Source organism: Gadus morhua, chromosome 13 (genome assembly GCF_902167405.1).
Source record: "Gadus morhua chromosome 13, gadMor3.0, whole genome shotgun sequence".
NCBI classification, from domain to species: domain Eukaryota; kingdom Metazoa; phylum Chordata; class Actinopteri; order Gadiformes; family Gadidae; genus Gadus; species Gadus morhua.
Window position 1 is genome coordinate 24,753,352 of NC_044060.1, and position 16,359 is coordinate 24,769,710.

Here is a 16,359-nt window from a genome sequence, read left to right on the forward strand (position 1 = left end):
CTATGCTGCTTTCTCCTGATTTCTTTGAGTTGATTTTCTGACATTCTTGGTGCAACCCAGGCATCTCTGATGTAGGAAACTGAAATAGTGAAATCCCAGTTCCATGGAAGGATGAGCTTGCAGTGCGTGATGTGGGATTATGATCCAAGTTATCAAGGGCTGCAACTGTGAAAATTTGCCGATACAAATTTGTAGGAAAGACTATATCTGCATTCTTCCTGGTCTGTTGTTTAAGAACTTGACGAGTTGATATTTTGACAGCGCGTTTGCAGTCTCCGCTGAGAAAGATGAAGGACCACTTGAATTTCAGTCTTCAAATGGATCAGTTTATGGCCAAATATTATGGCCCACTCACACATAGAATAGTGCTTCTTCTACAACTTCAGAAACAGTGAGTCGTCGTGTAAATTTATGTACGTTTTTTATTATTATTATTAGAATTATTATTATTATTATTATTTTAACGCATGGCATAGACTACAGTGTTCATTCATGCACCCCCTATGGATTTTATTTTTTTCACAATACACATCATTATCATAATGTTTTAATTAGGCAAATCGTTTGCATGTATGTAATGTGTATAGCCTACTGGTGTGTAAGCTTATGTTGCAGTTCCGACCTGCCATGGTACGTTAAAATACCAACACCAACTGCGCTATCCGCTAGTGCACTTAGACCAGGTATTTGTCGGCCAGTTGCACAACTGCATTGATTTGCGAATGACCACAAAGATGCTCCCCTAGGCAGATTGCTGCGTGTCATTCGCCACCCACTTATTCAAATTGTGGAGGTTGAAGCAGTCTGCATTTTGGTAAATTGCCATAACACTGTCATGTGTTTTATCAAAACACCATCAGTAACATTTAAATTAAGTTGATGTGGGCGGCTCTTTTTTTTGTCCTATTTTTTCAGTGTTCAGTGCCTGTGAGAGTGTTTGTGAGAAATGCATTGTTTGAAAGATACGCCTTTGTTTTTGTCTAATTTTAATATGCCTTTCATCAACAGTGGTTTTGGGGTTTTATAACTAAAATTTAAGTGCTTAACTACTGGTGAATGACGTTGCGGAACGTATATGGTGCACGTTTGTGTTGATTGCATGGAAAAGGGGATAACCAGTTACAACTTATATGGTAAGAGCCTGGTAATACCATGGAAACAAACAAGGCTTCCTTTTACAGTACAGTTTCAGCTTACTTACTGGGTATATTGTCATGTTTTACTTAGTAATATTGCAGAACATATATGGTAAAAGTTCAAGTTAACTGTATGGACAATGGAATTATCTATTACAAAGGATATGGTAAGAACATGGTAATACCATGGAAACAAACAAGGCTTCATACCCAGTATCAGTGGTGGCTGGTGAATTTTATTATAGGGGGGGCAGAAAGTTTGCAAACCAAACCCCTGTAGGGGGGTCTGGGGCCCTCCTCCCCCCGAAGATTTGTTTGTGTTTTTCATATAAAAACAAAGCATTCTGGTGCATTCTGATAAAATAATAAAGGCAAAATAGAACATTTCCTTACAAAGACGAATGGAGCCGGGGAACTAAGTTTTTACTTAATTTATTTGCGAATTTATTTGTGAGGGCCGCTGTAACCCAGTGTCCATCCTCAGGGGAAAGGGGGGGGGTGTGAGGGCCACTGTAAACCAGTGTCCATCCTCACGAGAAGGGGGGGGGTTGGGGGACAGAGAGAGGCAAGAGAGAGAGAGTGAGAGCGAGAGAGAGAGACTACATTACTTACTATTACTACACCTAAGTATTGCTGTAATTGTTCAACCTAAATAAAAAAAATTCAGTAGTTTCTGAGGTAAATCGAATTAACCTTTTATAAATGGTTTTAGCTATGAACAATAACTAAATAGGAAATAGTAATAGGCCTATATTGGAAAGTACTATGTTCATTTCTAGATAGTACATAATCAAACCTGGGCTGTTACCAACATAAACCTTGGATAACTACAATTGTAACTTCAATTGATGGGTAATAGAAGTGTTGTTTCTAAGAATTGGTTGCCTACGTTCCTAGGAAGTACACAGTTATACTTCCTATACTTCCTGAGTACTTCCTCGTTATTTACCTTCTTATTACCAGTGGTAATTACCAAATAATATACTATGTTTACCATATATTCACCACGTAAATACCTAGTAATTAGGGGACAGTAAAAGGAATGGTGACCAATGATCTTTTCCCCTCCATTTTCCTATGATGCGTTTCAGGAATATCTCCGTTAAGACGGACTCATTGCGAAAACGCATCGAGCTGTAGAAACGCTATAGTATATATTCAAGACGCTGGTTCTCCAAAAAAAAAAAAGTGGAGCGCATCAAACCTGCAGCATACAGCATGCACGCTGTATACAAACATGAGGAGATTCAACCTTTTAAATTGAGCAGAAATACTTTTTAATGCAAAGTTAGTAATTCAATTTATCAAGGGGCTGTATTTAAAGCTACAAAAATAATAAAAATAAAAAATAAAAATAATAATTTAACGTCACTTAGACGTCGCCCAGCTGGTGGGGGGCTAATGCCATCAAGCGTTTCAGACGTCCACACGAATCCTAACATGAAACCGCATAGGTCCGGATAGATTTGAAACCACCCTGGGACAAGGTTCCAGAAAAGTGCAGTTTCCGCCTGTCTGGACGGCTGGACGGTCGGCCGAAATGTACAAGACTTATGCGGTTTCACCAAAAAATCGGCTCCGTGTGGACGGGGCCTGAATCTCAATGAGGACAATAACAGAGTTGTCCTTTAATGTACCGGAGTTACACCGAATTCTGCGACCCACCGAAAAGTGTGACCCCAGGGGGCGCTGTTGCATATTTTCTGCAATATGCACGAGTTTGAAGCGTAGACAGGCATGACAAAAACATACATAAAACATAAGATCTCCCCCCAACCATTTATCTTTTTATTAAAGATGCTTAATAAATACATTTGATTGATTTGATTAGCATTTTACAGACCCATACAATGGATAGGGTGTTAGGTACGGTCCTTCCCCATTGCTTCTTTAACCTCCTGCAGCTCAGTGAGAAACATGATGGATCCCATCTTATTGGATTATTGTCCAGTTTCAGCAAATTGCCAGGTACTGAAAAAATGAATATCTCTTCAACAATGTCTGATGATAGATTCACTCGACACTCTAACAGAGTTCTGAGAGATATAGAATACACAAACATACTTAATCTCTTCATGGCTTCTGCCCTAGATATTCTACAGCGTGGCTCTGATGAAGGAATCCTCTGCTAACTTCATCAGTCTGCCCCGAACTCTTTCTTCGCTCCACAATAAAATGACCTCCTTATGGAGATATGCCTATGTTTATCTGGCTGTTGAAAAATATAGGATGCAATGAAAGTCTATATGTTAGCTTCAATTGAGGTCCCCCACACACACACACACACACACACACACACACACACACACACACACACACACACACACACACACACACACACACACACACACACACACACACACACACACACACACACAAACACACACACAAACACATAAACACACAAACAAACACATGTGCACTCAGACACAAACACATACTCTCACAGGTGTGAACTTTCACACAAAAACATACACACATACAGATGTGCACTCACACACAAACAGAAGGGTGTGCACTCACACACAAACACACACACACACACACACACACACACACACACACACACACACACAGAAACACACACACACAGGTGTTCTCTCACACACACACACACACACACGCACACACACACACACACACACACACACACACACACACACACACACACACACACACACACACACAGGTGTGCACTCAAACCCTAGCAACTAGTTTCTAGCTAGCTAGAGCTAGATAGACACACCACTGCCATGTTAGGGTTAGACACAGTGCTACCATGTTAACGCTCAGGCAAAACCCAGTGGTCATTCAAGGATCTTGAAATTCCCCTTCTTCTATACACTGGCTTCTCTTTCGTCTGCCCTGCTTTCTCCTCCTCTCTTGGGTCCTCCTTCCTCTTTTAAGTAGAAGAATCATTGAAGAGGAAGATGAAGGCGGGGTGGTGCTGGGGCGGTGGGGTGGTGGTGGGGGTGGAGGTGGAGGGGGTCAGTATGGAGATTGGATTCCCACGATCTGCTGGTGAGCACCTAAGCAGGGCAGAGCATCAAGGGGCCCTCAAAGGGCCCTCAGAACCGGGTCCTCCAGAGGTTTGTCAGCAGCTCTACGTTACATCACTGCCAAATAGCCATCACTGGCTAATTGGCGTACATTGGTGTGAACCCACACCTCGACTCCTTGGGAGATCAGAGACCTGTAGCACAAGGAGGTGGTGGAGAGACTTGGAGGACCTTCGATTGAATGCTATTAGGATTCATCAGCAATAAGAAACACGTGTGGCGTGATGAATAATAGGAAATGGTGGTCTAAATTTGTCGATTCTGCGCATACATCATTGATTGCACAGGCTTGGGAGCCGGCCAGGGATGGCGGTTGCATAAGGTGGACGCTCTGCTTGCTCGCCACGTAGCCACGTTGATCCCATCTCAGGGCCGTGATGCATGAGAAGAAGGCCTAATTAAAACACCTGTACCAGGGTGGCTGTATTGTGGTGGACTGGCAGCTCCTCCTAATTACAGCAGATTGGCCTCCAGTCCGTATGTCCTTTGTTTCTTTCTCTGTTTTTCTTATTGCCGTAGTTGGCCTTGTGTTCTGAACGTGCATAGATTTGTCGCATTTGAAGGTGCCACATCATGGAATACTTTCACAAATGCAAGTAAAATAGGCCTAAATCAGAGAAGCAACACTAGACTTACAAACACTTTCTAAAGAACACCAGTTAGATATGGATGGAAGGTGGTAATCAGTCTTATGATCAATGTACTAACCGTTTAAGTATTTAGCACCAACAAAAAAGATGGATGCATTCCACTGCATCTAATGGAAGTAAAACAAATGGTACAGTTAAATGACGGTTTTGGTTTTATATTGGCCGATCACTGTCGTTCACATCCAGAGCAGATCAATCCCATCTCATGGAACCTGCTTTGGAATGGCAACGATATACAGGTTGGGATGCTAGCTCACCACACAACCTAATTTATGAGCACCATTTCAATATACATATATATCTATATCTATATCTATATCTATATCTATATATATATATATATATATATATATACATATATATCTATATATATATCTCTATATATATATATATATATATATATATATATATATATATATATATATATATATAATAATCTCTAACTAATGATGATGCCATGAAAGGGACAGATATATTCCCAAAGCACAGGGGCAACATTTAGCCTGGTTCTACCAGACTCTCGTACTTCACTTCATTTCATTTCATTTGTACAGGGAGTCTGGACCTAATCAATTGACAAACGTTAACTCACTTGAAGGCGGGTGTCTGTTGAAGTTTAAAATGATTGGATCTGCCCAGTGCCACTCTGGATCTGCCATAACCAATCGCTAACGTTTGGTTGTGACGCATGTCATGCGCCGGGAATCACCGGAATCACGCACAGGTTGTACACAAACCAAACACCTTGCGCGTCTGCACGAAAATGTCCGTCAACGACAGCTGCAGGTTTTGTTTGTCGAATTTAATTTATCAGGGAAAAATTGCACATTGTAAATCAATATTTTATAGTAAGGCCAGAGATGAAGTATGCAGTCAACTTTCGAAGCTGGGTCTAAACGTTGACAACACGCCATCTTCATTGTTCTCAGACACGCCCTCTGTTCGCTGATTTGGCGCCGCTGCAGATTTCCCTTTCGTAAACGGTCGTTGCCATCTGAAAGGGTCGATGCCATTCAACGTCGCTCCTGACGTCACGACGTAAGGTCGGTCAGAAAGAATCCATTAAAAAGCCGACAGGATGGAATACATTTTTCCAGGCAGTTGCGGTATAATTTAGCATCATATTGTATTATTATATGTATTATTGTATGTATTATATTATATTTAAGCAATAAGCCCCGAGAGGCCGTGCTTTATACTGTAGGCTAATCGAACAGCTAAGGGGATTTATTATACAGTACAAAGCACAGACTCGAGTGGCTTATTGCTTTTCTTAAACGGTTACTACGTTGATCTAGCAAGATTTCATTAAACAAAGGCACAGCAACGAAAAATGTAACGATATATTCATAGATAATCATTCTTCCGCCAAGAAACATATTCCCTCCATATGAATGGTTGCCATGTAACACCGTTTGCCATTGATATGTTTAACAGTCCGATGTCATAAAAGAGCTTGGAAACGGGGGAAATGAAGCAGACATTGGACACGTTTCCAAAGTGACTGGGAGAATGTGGAAAAACTTGCCCTCGGAAGTACGCAAGGTTCTGTATGCACTAGCTGCTACCATAATTTCTTAATAAATAATGAAATGGACACGTATAAGTATAAGCTTATTGTCACATGCATTAGGCAGCCGTGGCCTAATGTTTAAGGTGGACTTAACATCAGAGGGTTGTAAGTGGATAAAAGCGTCAGCTAAGTGTAATGTAATAATAATAATAATAATAATAGATTCACAAGTAAGATATGAAGTAAATTGATGTTGGTGTATGTATGTGTCTTGAGAGAGAAATTCAGTATTGTAGAAAAGGCAACAAATGCAAAGGCAAACCTTGATTTTTGATATATATATTTATAGGATTGGAAAGACAAAGCCCAACAAGAGCGGGAGGACAGGGACACAGGGTTGGCAGAGCCAAATAAATGCCCCAATTGCCAAATAACCTTCACAAGCCAGAAGGATTTAAAATTTCGCAAAAAGACGCAAGAACATAATTATCGTTAATCGTTGTTGTATTGTACGAATATTTTGTATTTATATCTTGAATTGCCGACTCTATAAGTTCTTTCATTCCGTTTGTGTCTGCCATCATAGCCAGTCTTTGTGTCATCATAGTAACCATAGTTACCACGCTGTGATGTACGCGGTGTGTTTTGACGCAATACGTCATCGTCGGGCATCGACCCTTTCAGATGGCAACGACCATACGAAAGGGAAATCCGCGGCGCCGCTGTGGCGGCCCCAGAAAACCAAATTACATACAGCAGGTCCAGACCTAGTACTGAAGGGAAATTCAAATTGAGCGGAAGTACTTAGGCGGGCGGAGCCAGGCTAGGCAACATTGGCTCTTTCAACACATTCTGTTAACGCCAGTGTTGGGAACGTTGCTTTAAAAAATATTGTCCTGCACTTCAAGTATTATCTTTGTAACAAGAGTAAACAGTTAAACAACATTTAAAGTGTGATTAACTCTATGGCAAATTAAATCTAATCAAAGTGTGTGTGTGTGTGTGTGTGTTTGTGTGTGTGTGTGTGTGTGTGTGTGTGTGTGTGTGTGTGTGTGTGTGTGTGTGTGTGTGTGTGTGTGTGTGTGTGTGTTTGTGTGTGTGTGTGTGTGTGTGTGTGTTTGTGTGGTGCGCATGTCCTGGCTTGTGTTTAAAAACACTGGCTCTGATTGACTACCATGAAACATGACTTAGCCTTAGCCAATCATAATTGCTTATCTCGTTGTTTTACCCACCCGGTTTCCTCACTAGCAGTTTGTGTGTGGAGCCAGGGGTGCGTTTGGATTACGCAGTTTATCATTATTTATTAATTCATAGTAACGCACCGCATTTAACGTTCAGTAACGGTAACGGCGCTGTACCGAAGGAAACAGTAATTAGTTGGATTACCCCGTTACTGAAAAAATAACGGCATTACCTGACACCGTTCTTTTAAACTGTGTTATTACAAAAACTGATTAATGCACAGCCTTACTGCTGGGGGCTGTAATATAGTTATACTGAAACTGTCCCGATCTATGTGATGTAAGATGTGACTCAACAGGAGAGTGGTTCAGACGTGCTGAACAATCCAGTGAGTATAGGGTCATGGTGGGTGAGAGAAACACACCCTCTTACTCCTTGTTTCTGCTCTCTCCTCCTCAGGTCGGCGGGAGGGATAACCCCGCGGTGGACCCCGTCATCCACGGGCTGAGGGGCGTGGTCCATCACGGTCAGTACCCTGCTGGGCACCGCCCGGGGACATCGCAACCTGTTACCACACACACGCATACACATACACGCACACATACACACAATCATACACACACACACACGCACGCACGCACGCACGCACACGCACACACATACATACACAAAAATACATACACATTCAAACACACACACACACACACACACACACACACACACACACACACACACACACACACACACACACACACAAACACATACACACATGCACACACATGTGTTTATTGTCTCTTTAGGAGTTCAAGGGAATGTTTATTTCATGGATCGTTTTACCTCATCAAAAGACGTTGCCAGAAATTATGGCCAATGGGATAGTAAAATATCCAAGTTGCCTGTATCACTGTAATGTTAGAATCACAGTAATAGGCTCTTTTGACACGCACCGAAAGCCTGAACTCCTCCGCCTAATCCCCGCTGGGGCTGTGTGAACAAAAATGTCAGAATCCTTCACTCCGGAGTTAAATCCACCAGCCCCTGGTCTCCAGTCTGAAGGATCGAGGATTTACAACCAGTAAGTTGATGTGTTGCTGACGTGTTGCTGACTAGTGCTGATGTATTGCTGACCGGTTGATGAAGTTCCCATCATAAGACGGGCGTGAAGCCGGGAGCACGAGAGGAGCTGCTTCCTACTCTCCTCTTCTTTCCTCTATTTGGCGTTCCAATCTTCTTTCTATGTTCCTATCACTCTTTTGTTGAGAGTGAGGATACAAAACACTGCGTCTTCCGCTGCATACTTTCTGTGTCACCTACTCCTCTGGACTATCTCCAGGATGTGAACATGTCTGATGCGGCTTATCTCCGGCTGTATGAAAAGGCCACTCCTGCTCGTCTCCGGACCTGATTCTCCAGAGTTCCTCTTGGGTTCATGTGTGAAAGGCCTATACAGTGCCCTGAATTCAGAAGTAGGAGCCAAGCAGGTCTGACAACATCCATGCTATCCTGAACATATGTCTGTCCAGCGGTGCTTCTCTAACCCTCAGACCTTCTTGTCCCAGCAGCAAGAGCTTCACAGTGACTTTTCATGCTGTTCCACTGGCATTGTCCTTTGAAAAACTGAGGCGTAGGCTCTCAGCCTCCCCAGTCTGCCTCTCAGGAGCGCTAGGCGGTCATCACTCACGTGGCCCCAGAGACCCACTCAGGTCCACTGAGGGCTTGAGGCACCCCACGCCCGCTGCCAATGTTGGATTGGACCACTTGTTGAGCGTCTAAACACACTCCCAGCATGCACCCTGCCCGGGGCTGGACATGCAACCCCAGACAGAAGCCCCAGCCCCATAATATGTTGCAATGTTAATTTAGATAATATGAACACGCCTGGTGATGTAAAGAGGTTTAATGTACGGAAATACAAACCAGCCCAAATGGCCAGAAGATGAAACGAGGCCCAAGGGGTCTGTCTCTGCCCCCACCGCAAAGATGTGAACATCAAAGTCAATACATATTTAAATATCACTACCAGTTACTAGGGTGACAGTTTGCCCACACCGCACAGCCGGGACCAGTGTGTGTTAGTGGGTGTGTGAGTGTGTGAATGTGATTATGTGCAAAATTTGATTTAGCTGAACTCTAGTAAAACTTATATGAATTCCTCCATTTCGATCACAATATTTGAAAGTCAACATTCTTCCTTTGTACATAAAAAGAAAGTCCTTTATATTACACAACTTCCAGATGTAGATAATATTCTTCCTTGTACAAGTATAAGTTCATTTTTAATAAAAAAAAAAAAACATTAATTCAAGCACTTAAACCAGAGGAAGTGTACTGCTTTGGGGGGGAAACTAAAATGAACAGTGGAAGAACTAAGTGAAATTATTCCTGGCCACAGGCATCAGCTCTATAAAAACATTTTAATTTGTGTGTCGGAATAAGCTGATACTGCATTAAGTGCTAGCAGCCTGGCTGACAATACATTAACTCTGTTATTGGGTCTCCATGCCTGTAGCAAGAAATAATGAAATAATGATTTCCCAGCCTTGTGAGGTTTCATAAATAGTTTACTTTCAGGGAACTCAGTTGGTCTGTTATTGTTGAATAAATTATTTTGCAATTAAATGTCCCATGAAATGCTATTTTATGGATGCTTTAATATAGGTATTAGTGGGCAACTAACACAGCATTCAAAGACGTTCCCGAAATTCAGCCGTGGTGTAGAGTTACAGCCACTCCGAGCCAGTCGCACATTGAGCTTCCCCCAAATGCGCTGTTTTGGTGTCTGTAGCTATAATGCAAATGAGGAGGAGGGAGGCGGGTTAAGGAGGAGGGTGGGGGTGTGGCCCTGAGCAACTTGCAGCCACGGTACCATGCGCTCTGTTCACAGTGGATGTAACGCAATGGCGAGGCGCACACAGCTTTTAGCCGTGTTCTGTAAATATTCTAGAACACACGGGAGTCCTGGAGCTCTATATCTAAATAATATCATATTATACATTGATATCTATATCATATCATACATATTATCATGGACAAAAGCTGTGTGAGCCGATATTATGAATCTCAAACGACCGCGTTGGGTTCTCCGACGTTCGTGGTCCTTCCACGTCCACATCAATCTGAAGTAGACTGAACCGCGACATGGAGGAGAAAGGGATACATTCGCGGCCAACAATCCCTTTCTCCTCCATGTCGTAGTTCATGTTCTTGAGGGAGTCAAAGCCAACAAAGCGAGATAACCCCCACTACGAGTCTTGTTGTAGAAATACCAGAGACGAGAGTCCTACGTGTTATGCGCCATAACACCAAAAGCAGAACGGTTATTCAAATAACAAGGAAATGTACAACACTTGGGTTACATTCCTGGAGCTCTATATCTAAATAATATCATATAATACATAGATATCTATATCATATAATACATATTATCACGGCCAAAAGCTGTGTGCGCCTCCAGACGATATACCGTGGTAAAGTTAGTTTTATATTGGACGTTGGATATTCGACACATTCGAAAAATCTATTTAGCACTGGCTTCGATGGACGAATTTGTGTCAAACCAACTTGGATGTGTTAATACAAGGCCTACCTATGTAAAACAAAGCTTATTTCTTTAAAAAAAAAAACACCATTTGATTTTATAAAACAAATTAATGTTAAAAAAGGCTATAAATCTATTATGCGTCTTGACCTTTTGACCTACACATATCAAAACACATCTGGTGAACTCAGCTAACTGCCCCACACATAACACAAAGCTTATTTTCTCAAAACACCTACCCTTTGATTTTATATATATTTTTTACTCTCAGAAAAAGCTATAAATCTATTATGCGGCTTGACCTTTTGACCTACCCATATCAAAACACATCTGGTGAACCCATCTAACTGCCCCACACATAAAACAAAGCTTATTTTCTCAAAATACCTACCCTTTGATTTTATATATATTTTTTACTCAGAAAAAGCTATAAATCTATTATGCGGCTTGACCTTTTGACCTACCCATATCAAAACACATCTGGTGTAATCAACTAACTGCCCCACACATAACACAAAGCTTATTTTCTCAAAACACCTACCCATTGATTTTATATATATTTTTTACTCTCAGAAAAAGCTATAAATCTATTATGCGGCTTGACCTTTTGACCTACCCATATCAAAACACATCTCGTGAACCCATCTAACTGCCCCACACATAAAACAAAGCTTATTTTCTCAAAATACCTACCCTTTGATTTTATATATATTTTTTACTCAGAAAAAGCTATAAATCTATTATGCGGCTTGACCTTTTAACCTACCCATATCAAAACACATCTGGTGTAATCAACTAACTGCCCCACACATAACACAAAGCTTATTTTCTCAAAACACTTACCCTTTGATTTTATAGATTTTTTTTACTCTAAGAAAAAGCTATAAATCTATTATGCGGCTTGACCTTTTGACCTACCCATATCAAAACACATCTGGTGAACCCATCTAACTTCCCCACACATAACACAAAGCTTATATTTTTCAAAAATCCCACCTTTTCATTTTATACTATTTTGTTAATGTTAAAGGCTATAAATCTATTATGCGGCTTGACCTTTTGACCTACCCATATCAAAACACATCTGGTGAACCCATCTAACTGCCCCACACATAACACAAAGCTTATTTTTTTCCAAAATCCCACCTTTTGATTTTATACTATTTTTTTAATGTTAAAAAAGGCTATAATCTATTATGCAGCTTGACCTTTTGACCTACCCATATCAAAACAAATCTGGTGAACTCAGCTAACTGCCCCACACATAAAACAAAGCTTATTTTCTCAAAACACCTACCCTTTGATTTTATATATATTTTTTACTCTCAGAAAAAGCTATAAATCTATTATGCGGCTTGACCTTTTGACCTACCCATATGAAAACACATCTGGTGAACTCAGCTAACTTCCCCACACATAACACAAAGCTTATTATTTCCAAAAACCCACTTTTTGATTTATACAATTTTTTTAATGTTAAAAAAGGCCATAAATCTATTATGCGGCTTGACCTTTTGACCTACCCATATCAAAACTCATCTGGTGAACTCAGCTAACTGCCCCATACATAACACAAAGCTTATTTTCTCAAAACACCTACCCTTTGATTTTATATATATTTTTTACTCTCAGAGAAAGCTATAAATCTATTATGCGGCTTGACCTTTTGACCTACCCATATCAAAACACGTGTGATGAACCCATCTAACTGCCCCACACATAACATAAAGCTTATTTTTTCCAAAAACCCACCTTTTGATTTTATACAATTTTTTTAATGTTAAAAAAGGCTATAAATCTATTATGCGGCTTGACCTTTTGACCTACCCATATCAAAACACATCTGGTGAACTCAGCCAACTGCCCCACACATAACACAAAGATTGTTTTCTCAAAATACCTACCCTTTGATTTTATATTTTTTACTCAGAAAAAGCTATAAATCTATTATGCAGCCTTTTTCTGAGAGTAAAAAATATATATAAAATCAAGAAAATAAGCTTTGTTTTATGTGTGGGGCAGTTAGCTGAGTTCACCAGATGTGTTTTGATATGGGTAGGTCAAAAGGTCAAGCCGCATAATAGATTTATGGCCTTTTTTAACATTAAAGAAATAGTATAAAATCAAAAGGTGGGTTTTTGGAATAAATAGGCTTTGTGTTATGTGTGGGGAAGTTAGATGGGTTCACCAGATGTGTTTTGATATGGGTAGGTCAAAAGGTCAAGCCGCATAATAGATTTATAGCCTTTTTTAACATTAAAAAAATAGTATAAAATCAAAAGGTGGGTTTTTGGAAAATATAAGCTTTGTGTTATGTGTGGGGCAGTTAGATGGGTTCACCAGATGTGTTTTGATATGGGTAGGTCAAAAGGTCAAGCCGCATAATAGATTTATAGCATTTAACATAAAAAAATTATATAAGATGAAAGGGTGTTTTTTTTTTAGAGAATAAGCTTTGTGTTATGTGTAGGGCAGTTAGCTGAGTTCACCCTCTGTGTTTTGAAAAGGGTAAGTAAATAGTAATAGTACATAATCGTTTTAAAGCGTTTATCAACATTAAAAATGATATAAAATCAAAAGATGTTTTTTTTGTAAAACATTTTTTGCTTTACATAGACAGGCCTTGTAATAACACATCTAAGTTAGTTAGACACAAATTCGTACATCAAAGCCAGTGCTAAATAGATTTTTCGAATGTGTCGAATATTCAACGTCCAATATAAAACCAACCTTACCACGGTAGACGACATTATGAATCACAAACGACTTTGTCGTTCTTCGACATCTCTGGTTCTTCCACTTCCACATCAATCTGAAGTAGACTGAACCGCGCGCTGCCTGCTGCCGGCTGCCCGCTGCTGGGCGGTGGTGCTTCGCAGCGGTGGTGCCTCGCGGCAACCGGCGGCATGTCGCAGTTCATGTACTTCAGCGAGTCAAAGCCAAAGTTCCTTTCCCCCAATTCCTTCTCAACCATGGCGGAGATAACCCCCGCTACAGTCTTGTTGTGGAAATACAAGAGACGTCAAAGAACCGACAGCAAACACTTGCGTTACAGTGTGTGCGATCACACAAACACACACGTGGCGCTCGCACGGCCGTGTCTCATTGGCGGGTCAAATTCTCTGGGCGGGCAAGGCAGAGAAAGGGGAGGAGCTTTGATCCTTGATGACGACATATGGGACCACATTCCAAATCTGCGCGCTTAAAGTGGAAAGGAAGCAATCAAATAAACCGATGTCTATAGCACTAGTTAAATATTTCAATATACCATAAATACAATTAAAGTCGGAAATATGACCCATTATTCAGAATAAAGCACAAACAAGTTGCATCAATTATAATGTTTTCAGCCTGTGCGCCGCCATCTTTGTTTTCAGAATACGATGACGTCACGAGAATGGTTGGAAACATTCTATGTTGTTTACATAGCGGTTCATAGCCTCACTAGCCGCGTTTACATGGCACATCTGATCCGCATAGATTTCTATGCGGCATAGATCTGTCTGAATGTACTGTATACATGGCAGTAACAAAAGTGTCCGTTATGTCTCTCGCGCACACCTGACACATCTCTGGACCGGCGGCGACATAATGGGGATTTTAAATTTGATTTTAATGAAAGCACAGCAGGAGAGAGCTTTTCTCTGCCTGCTCCTTCAATTAAGAAGGAGGAGGACAGCGCAGCAACGTATTATTATATATTACCCTAAGATTCGCCGCAAACAAGAGGAATTTGGATGCGAGTCCGCAGCCAAGACTGGTGGGAGAGAGTGGTCTTACGGGAATTTAGTGACCAGGAATCCTCGAAGGTCCAATTGCGAACTACTGCAGCTGCCATCTCTCTAAGTTAAGAAGTATTGTAACGTTCAGCCTGCAAAAATACTAGTAGTAGCCTACTCATTTACAATTATCTCGGACGCGCGCGAACACTACAATACGTGAACACGTCATTAATAAACACCCATGTTCCATCGCAACCGGACACGCTTACCGGACTACTTTTACGGAGTGACAACAACGACGTGAATCAGGCAATAAATCCACTTTCCTTGACAGCGGTGAAGTTTGGTGGGCTTAAAAGTACCGACGGAGCTCAGTGGACCAATTGCGAACTACTGCGGCTGCTCTAAGTTAAACCCCAATCTATTCGGAATAAGTGTGTACATGGCGATTAAAACGGACTACACCACCTCTTCTATTCGGCATAGAATCTATGCCGAAAAGATAATTGTATTCCGAATGAGGCGTATACATGATCATTTTCTGTTCCGCATAGAAATCTATGCGGAACACATGTGTCCATGTAAACGCGGCTACTGGTAGCTTACTGCATCAACAAAATGGATATATATTGCACATTATATATATATATATATATATATATATATATATGGTGGAGGTGATAATAACTGACATCTCCTGGCTCTGCCCGTCCACAGGATGTTGTTTACAGCTATGAAAAGTAGTACACGGGTGCAGCAGCTGGGCTACCACGCTGCCTTACAGTTCGTTCATTTCATGATACATGTAATTGTCGTGCCATTTGGGTGTGCACATGAGTATGCGAAAATAGTGCAACCGACGGTGTTTGCAAATGGATTATTTCCGAAATCAATGGATTATTTTGGCGATGGATTAGAAATTATCAAGAGTATGGAGCGAGCTCGTCTGCAAACAAGACAATCTTCATACAGTGAGTGTACTAATTTCTCTGTCTCTCTAGTACTAGAAGCTAAGTTTACCTCTCGTTCCTCTGCCTGGCAAGCGCGTTTCTGCGCTCTTTCTCTGCTCAAGAGCAGCGCCCGGGTCCGATTTGACAGGTCTGTCAGTGTCTCCAGCACTATAGCCACTAAAATTAAAAATTGTTGGCACAGCATCTGGTTTCAGGCGATTGGTGGGACAGCAAAAGCTCCCTCTTCAATGTAATAAGCCTCTATAAAGTGGTCGCTACATACTCTCTGCCCTGATCCCATTCGGCGGCTGAGGCGTTTCAATGCAGCTAACCATCTTTGGAGCAGTTTAGGCTTTTTGACAGGAATGACATGGAAATGAACTATTTTACCACTCTTTTACCCGATAATATTTGTTTGAACAGCCAGGGGCAATACAAAATGACCCCCCTGTTCTTCTTCCAAGATTTGACATGTTTATTTGAAAGCGCTAACCATTCTGATGACGTAGCGCCTGCATTTTTAAAACATGGCCGCGCCCTAGTTGCGAAAGTCGTTATCAACATGTCATTTTCCAGTGAAACTACTTGAATTTCAAGTTGAATGAAAAT

General features: G+C 41.1%; 1 protein-coding gene across 5 annotated transcripts in view; it reads left to right on the top strand.

Moving 5' to 3' along the window:
• ptprga (protein tyrosine phosphatase receptor type Ga) overlaps positions 1–16,359 on the top strand; it is a 302,814-nt gene that overhangs the window by 208,993 nt on the left and 77,462 nt on the right. For all 5 annotated transcript variants that reach the window (XM_030374883.1, XM_030374886.1, XM_030374885.1 and 2 more), the window contains exon 6: positions 8,000–8,066. In XM_030374883.1, coding sequence (XP_030230743.1) covers positions 8,000–8,066 — 67 coding nt within the window. The remainder of the gene's footprint in view (positions 1–7,999; positions 8,067–16,359) is intronic.